Source organism: Chrysochloris asiatica, unplaced genomic scaffold, assembly GCF_000296735.1.
Source record: "Chrysochloris asiatica unplaced genomic scaffold, ChrAsi1.0 scaffold00262, whole genome shotgun sequence".
Classification (NCBI taxonomy): Eukaryota; Metazoa; Chordata; class Mammalia; order Afrosoricida; family Chrysochloridae; genus Chrysochloris; species Chrysochloris asiatica.
The window spans coordinates 2,690,983-2,697,904 of NW_006408780.1; the positions used below are offsets into that span (position 1 = coordinate 2,690,983).

Consider the following 6,922-nt stretch of genomic DNA (forward strand, 5'->3'; position numbering starts at 1 on the left):
TTGATGCTGACTCAATGGCACCTAACAACAACAACAACAAATCTTTACAGGAGCAGAAAGCTTCAGCTTTCCCCCATTAAGCGGCTGGTGGGCTCGAATCACCCACTTTGACTTTGTGGTTTGTATTCCAGCGCTTATCCTAAGGAGCCACCGCGCTCTGTGTTGGTTTTGCTGAAACAGGGATAGCTGTGCCCTTAAGCCAGGAGGAAGGGGCTCTTGGTGTCTCGTGGGGAAACATCCAGGCAGAGCGGGTCTGCGGGGGACTTCGAGGGGCCAAGGATTTGGGGAGGGGGCTGCTTTGGTCTGGTGAGGAGCTCTCCTCACTGGTGGTGGTTCTTATGCTGAGCCTCAGTCTCCCTGTGTGCTGAAGGCTGTGGGCGCCTCTTCTCTGACAGTTTGTGGCTCTGCTGTTCTGAAGATTCCCTCTCAGTTCTCACTGAAAGTCTGTGAGAACACAGCTGTCTGGTGTCTGTGACCCCAGCACCCCTGTTCCGCCCTTGAGTGGCTATAGTAAGGTGGCGTGGGACCTGACGTGCCACTTAACCCCCAGCTCACTCAGATCCGGGCACGTCCGCATCCAGCTGTGGCTCCGTCTGGTCTGCACTCAAAGCTCTCCACCCACGTGCTACTTCTCGGGGCTCTCTTCCTGACTTGTTCTCAGAAAAGGTCCCTGAGGAGCTGCGTTTCAGCTAGAGCCAAAGTGGGCAGTGATGGCAGAGAGGACAGCCTGCTGAGGGAGGGTAGAGGGAGGTTGGGTCCAGTTGAGGCTGCCTTCCCAGGGCCTACAGAGCACCCAGGAGGAGCTGGGCCCGGCAGGCCAGGTGGCGGCTCCTGGCAGCAGGCTTGCCTGGTGTGCTGAGTGGTAGAGTACTGAGGTCCTGCTTATAAAGGGATTACAGCGAGGCCAGAGACCACCAGAGTGACAAAGTATAGTAATGTGAGTGCAGCTGAATCAGTCCTGACTCAGAGAGACTCTGTGAAGGGTGTCCAAGGAGCAGCTGGTGGGTTTGAACCGCCAACCTTGTGGTAAGCAGGAGCTTCTGTGAGTTGGAATTTCTTCATGACAAGTAGCAATAGCAACATACTCGGTTTACTTCAGCTGTGTGCGTGAGGTCTGGTACAGGAGAGGGGGCTGGGAGTACAGTGTAGATGAAATTTGTACCACGGTTTGAAGAAGGTGAGGAAGAGAGCCCTTTCCAGCAGGGGGCAGCATGTGCAAAGGCCCTGAGGAGGGACAAAGGAAGCCAGTGTGTTTGGAGAGGGAGGGAGCAAGGAGGTGTGAGGGATGCATGGGCCCTACACTGCCCAGGAAGGCGGACCGTGAGGGGCTCGGAGCATGCTGCCTTAGGTGTGGTGAGCTGGTTAAAGGAGGTTGGGGCTTAGGCACCCTGGGACTGAGAAGAAGGGGGTTCAGGATGGACCCATAGGTAGCTGAAGAATTGGACGGGCCTCTGTTGCAGACTTGGTCGAGTGTGAGCCTCCTGTTGAGGTTTGCGTGGGGGAACTGCGTTCATGGAAGAGTTGTGAACTGGTGTCACCATGTGAGGCCGAAGTTTCACGAGGTTGCAGCCAGGTTTCCCACCCTTCCACCGGGCGGTGGCTCACTCTAGTTTCATAGACCTCAATGGGGGATTTCTGGATTAGTGTGGGCAGGCGCTGAGCCTCTCGGTATTTGCTAAAAGTACCCAGTGACGCTGTGTGCAGCTCAGGTTGGGACTCACTGAGCCACGGGGCCTGGAATGGAGCAGCCCCAGGGTTTACTGGTCAAGGGTGGAGACCTGGGCCTGGGGAAGAGGAGGAAGTGGTCCGCATACTTAGTTACACACTTTATTTACTAAAATGGAATGTCGTCAGGTAAACTGTCCTTTGTTATTTAGGAAATATTGGTGACTATTTCATTAGTTGTTGTTGTTAGGTGCCATCAAGTCGGTACTCATAGCGACCCTCTGCACAACAGAACAGAACACTGCCCAGTCCTGGACCAACCTCACAGTTGTTGCCACGCTTGAACCCATTGATGCTGCCACTTGGCCAATCTATATTGCTGGGGGTAGAGGGGGCGTTGTCGCCCTCTTTTTCTCTGACCCTCCACCCTACCAAACATGATATCCTTCTCCAGCGACTGGTCCCTGCTGACAATATGTCTGAAGTATGAGACGAAGTTTGGCCATCCTGGCGTCCAAGGAGCACTCTGGCTACAGCCCATGGCACTTTCAGTATCCTCCTCCGACACCATAACTCAAAGGCATCGATTCTGCAGTCTTCCTGAGTCATTAGACATCCATGGGAAAGTATGAATATTGCTAGTTTCTCTGTGGCTTCCAGCAGTTCTGGGGCGTCTGCGTGTAGAGACTTGCCCCAACAGCTGCCCCAGGTGACTTTTAATTCCTGACTCTACCGGGGGAATAGCTCTTGCTCAGGGGGCCATCTCTGGCGCTGTCCCCTGCCCGCTCCTGGGGCTGCTTTGTGCTGTCACCGATGGAGAGCAGTTCCGTGACCGGTGTCGCACTAAAGCCGCAGCGCTATGGGTTAATGCTCCAGACTACAAAGTTGTTTGAACTGCAAGGTCAGCAGTTCAAGCTCACCAGCTGCTCCTTGGATACCCTGTACAGGGTTGCTATGGGTCGGTACCAACTCAGTGGTACTTAACAACAACAACAAACAAACCACAGTCTCCCTAAAGGGGAGACCTGAGGAGAAGGGGCTACACACCTGGGGGGAGGGGGGGCGCTCACCATGGGCGACAGGTTCTGCCCCTGCTTCCACAGCATGCAGTGTGGTTCCCTGGGGAAGCGGGGGGACAAGCTGGGAAGGCCCCCCATGATTGGAACTTCATGGTGATTTGTCTTTTGTCTTTCATTGGCTCTCTTAGGGCAGTTGGTGGACTTTGTAAAGAAAATTGAGTCTAGAGGTCCTCTCTCATGCGATACGGTTCTGAAGATATTCTATCAGACGTGCAGAGCCGTGCAACACATGCACAGGCAGAAACCACCCATCATTCACAGAGACCTCAAGGTACTGCTGCTGCCCCACACTGCGCCGAGGCCCAGGGTGACTGTCTGACCGGAGAAATCGGGACGATGCTATGGGAGCTTCTGACAGCACAAATGGAATTCTCAGACACTCCCCCTCTAAGCCCTGGGAAGAACCCCTCTGTTCTCCTAGAGGGTGCTCAGTCCCCTCTAGGCCTTAGCCCTATGGAATCCTTTCTCCATCCACCCTTCCTTTTCCTCTGCCGTACCAAGCACGATGTCCTTTCCAGGGACTGGTCCCTCCTGATAACATGTCCAAAGTATGAGAGACCAAGGCTCGCCGTTCTCACCTCTAAGGCTGTGCGTCTCCCAGGTGGATGTGTTCCTTCTTCCGACATCCATGGTGGATGTAATATCCGTTGCCAAATGCATCAGTTCTTCTGCCTTCTTTCCTCACTGTCCAGTTTTTGCATGTATGTGGGGTGATTGAAAGACAGACCATAGTTTGAATCTGGCACACTTTAGTCCTCAGACTAACATCTTTGCTTTTTAACACTTGGGAGAGGTCTTGGGCAGCAGTTTTGCCCACTGCAATCCTGTCATTTGATTTCCTGACTGCTGCTTCCATGGGAGTTGATTGTGGATCCAAATAAAATGAAATCCTTGAAAACTTCAGTCTTTTCTCTGCTTACTATGAAGTTGCTTATTGATCCAGTTGTGAGAAATTTTGTTTTCTTTATGTTCAGGTGCAATCCATACTGAAGGCTATAGTCAAATTCTCTTCACTTCTAGCATGCAAAGTCGTATCAGCTATAGCCCAGATTGTTAAGGAGTCTTCCTTCAATCTTCATATCACCAAGCTTCTCAAATTCCTTCCTGTGCACACAGATTGAATAAGTATGGGGAAAGGATGCCATCCTGGTGCACATCTTTCCAGATTTTCAGCCACTCAATGTCCCCTGTTCTGTTAGAACAGCTGCCTTTTGGTCTATGTGACAGGTTCCTCATGAGCACAATTAAATGGCCTGGAATACTTATTCTCCATAATGTTGTCCATAGCTTGTCACTATCCATACAGTGGAAAGCCTTTGCATAGTCAATAAAGCACAGGTAAACATCTTTCTGGTATTCTCTGCTTTCAGCCAAGATCCATCTGTCAGCAATGATATTCCTCGTTCTATGTCCTCATCTGAATCCAGCTTACATTTCTGGCAAGTCTGTATTGATGTACTGCTGCGCCCATTTAAAAATATCTTCAACAAATTTTTACTTGCATGTGATGTTAATGATATTATTTTGATTTTTGTATTCTGTTGAGTCACCTCTCTTTGAAGTGGGCACAAATACAGATCTCTTCCAATCAGTTGAGCAGGTAGCTGTCTTCCCAGTTTGTTGGGAATGAGTGCGTGCCTCCAGTGCCGCATCAGTGTTTTGAAAGATTGCAATTTGTATTCCATCAATTCCTGGAGACTTGTTTTTTGCCAATAACTTCAGCGCACCTTGGGCTTCTTCCTTCTGTATCTGTATCATCGGTTCTTGATTTGCTACTTCCTGGTATGGGTAAACATTGGCAATTTCTTTTTGGTACAGTGACTTTTAATTTATTCCATCTTGTTTTGATACTTCCTGCATCATTCAATATTTTATCCATAGAATCCTTCAATATTATAACTTGAGGCTTGCATTTTCTCTTCAGTTCTCTCAGCTTGAGGAATGCTGAGCATGTTCGTCCCTGTTGGTTTTCTGGCTCTAGTTCTTTGCATATTTCATTATAATATTTTGTCTTCTTGAGCTGTCCTTTGAAATTTTTTATTTACATCTCTTACATCATCATCATTCCAGTTGCTTTAGCTTCTCTACATTCAAGAACAAGTTTCAGAGTCTCTTCTGACATCTGTTTTGGTCTTTTCTTTCCTGTCCTTTTAATGACCTTTTGCTTTCTTGGATGACGTTCTTGATGTCACCCCACAATTCTTGGTCTTTGGCCATTACTGTCTAATACATCAAATAATCTTGAGATGGTCTTTAAATTCAGGTGGGATATGTTCAAGGTCATATTTTGGCTTTCGTGGACTTGTTTTCATTTCCTTCAGCTTCTGCCTGAGATTTGTTGACAAAGGTATATTTGATGATCTGTTCCACACATGGCCCCTGACCTTATTTGAGCTTCTTCAGAGTCCTGGTGTGGCACTGCAGGATAAGCACTGAACTGCTAACTACTGTGTTGGTGGCTCAAATCCACCAGCTACTCCTTAGAACCCATATATGGGGTCACTATGAGTCGGACCCGACTTAACGGCACTTAACAACAACATTGAGCTTCTCCATCATTTCTTCCCACAGATGTAGTTAATTTGATTTCTGTGTATTCCATCTGGTGAAGTCCATGTGTATAGTCGTCTTTTATGTTGTTTAGAAAAGGTATTTGCAATGACGAAGTCTTTGGTCTTGCAAAATTCCATCATGCAATCTCCAGCATCATTTCTATCACCAAGCCTGTATTTTCCAACCCCTGATCCTTCCTGTTTGTTTCCAACCTTTGCATTCCAGTCACCAGTAATTATCAATGCATTGTGATTGCATGTTTGATCCATTTCTAACTAAACAAGTAGGTTGTTGTTGTTACGTGCCAGGGAGTCGGTTCCGACTCATAGCAACCATCTACAGGGTTTCCAAACCTGTAAATCTTTACGGGAACAGAAAACTTCATCTTTGTCCCACAGAATAGGTGGAGTTTTGAACTGCTAACCGTGAGATTAGCAGCCTGATTCGTAACTTTCATCATCTCTGGATTTAGTGGTAGTGTGTAGATTTGAATAGTAGTGGTAATAACCGGCTTCCTTGTAGGCAGATGGATAGTATCCTATCACAGCATTACACTTCAAGGTAGATCTTGAAATTCTCTTTTGGAGGAGGAATGCGATGCCATTCCTTTTCAGTTTGTCATTCCCAGCATAGTATTAACCATGATTGTTTCATTCGGAACGACCAATACCAGTCTGTTATTTCCACTCACCACCCCTTTTTTTTTTTTCTATTTAATTAATTTTATTACATATTTTATTTTTTCAGCTTTAATTGTTTTTCAGTTTAGTCTGTTGTGTTTCTTTTTTTGTTAAATGTTTTATTGTGAATTGTGTGATAGTCTGCATGGGAGAGAATATCAGCTTTACGTTCATTCCATCATCCATCATTTCATTGGCATAGTTACCATCCCATCCATGCATCCTCACCCAGCCAAGGGGTGTACCCTGTAAGCCTGCACCCACCCGCCCCACCACAGTCCTCAGCCCCTTTCCATCTCCTGATCCCGAGTCCCCAGCCCTACCATCTCTTGACGTTGTCTTCTCTGCCTCCATCCCAGGCCTCACCACCTCTCTGGGTAGGATTCCGCTCTTCAGTCTTCTCCATCGATGGTCCCAGGGTCCTCCGCTCCTAGACTGATAAGTTAATCACTCCCCTCTTTGCTACAAAATGCCCATCTTTAGATTTCCAACCCTCACAATCATTCCTGATAACAATTATTCACTATTGCATCACAAGAGACCCATCTATATTTCGTTTCATCAGCCCTTCCTGGACAGGCTGGACACTATTCACTGGAGACTCTACCTTCCTCCACGCCCTTTGGATCTAGGTTACCTCTTGAAAGCTTGTAAGCCAGTCACTTCTTACCTTTGTATCCCTCCCCCCATTTTAGGTAGCCAATGTCCAAGTTGCCCATCCCTGTCTACCCTTTGTGTGGAGGGGGTGGTTATAGTTCCTGCAACAGGGACTTGTTTCCTCTTTTGAGCTACTGCATTCATAGGTGTAGGTCATGTTTATCGAATTGTATCAGATGACGCTTTTTTCCTCTTCTTTCTTCTTCAGGTTGAGCTCTTGTTTATCCAGTCATTGAAGTCCAGTCAAATGGGCATCATCAACAAGTGTGGGTGTTCTTACGTCTGTCC

The 6,922-nt window shown here is 47.7% G+C and overlaps 1 protein-coding gene across 1 annotated transcript in view; it reads left to right on the forward strand.

Moving 5' to 3' along the window:
• GAK (cyclin G associated kinase) overlaps positions 1 to 6,922 on the forward strand; it is a 96,666-nt gene that overhangs the window by 19,937 nt on the left and 69,807 nt on the right. The window contains exon 5 of the mRNA XM_006874137.1: positions 2,873 to 3,015. Within this exon, the coding sequence (XP_006874199.1) occupies positions 2,873 to 3,015 (143 nt within the window). The remainder of the gene's footprint in view (positions 1 to 2,872; positions 3,016 to 6,922) is intronic.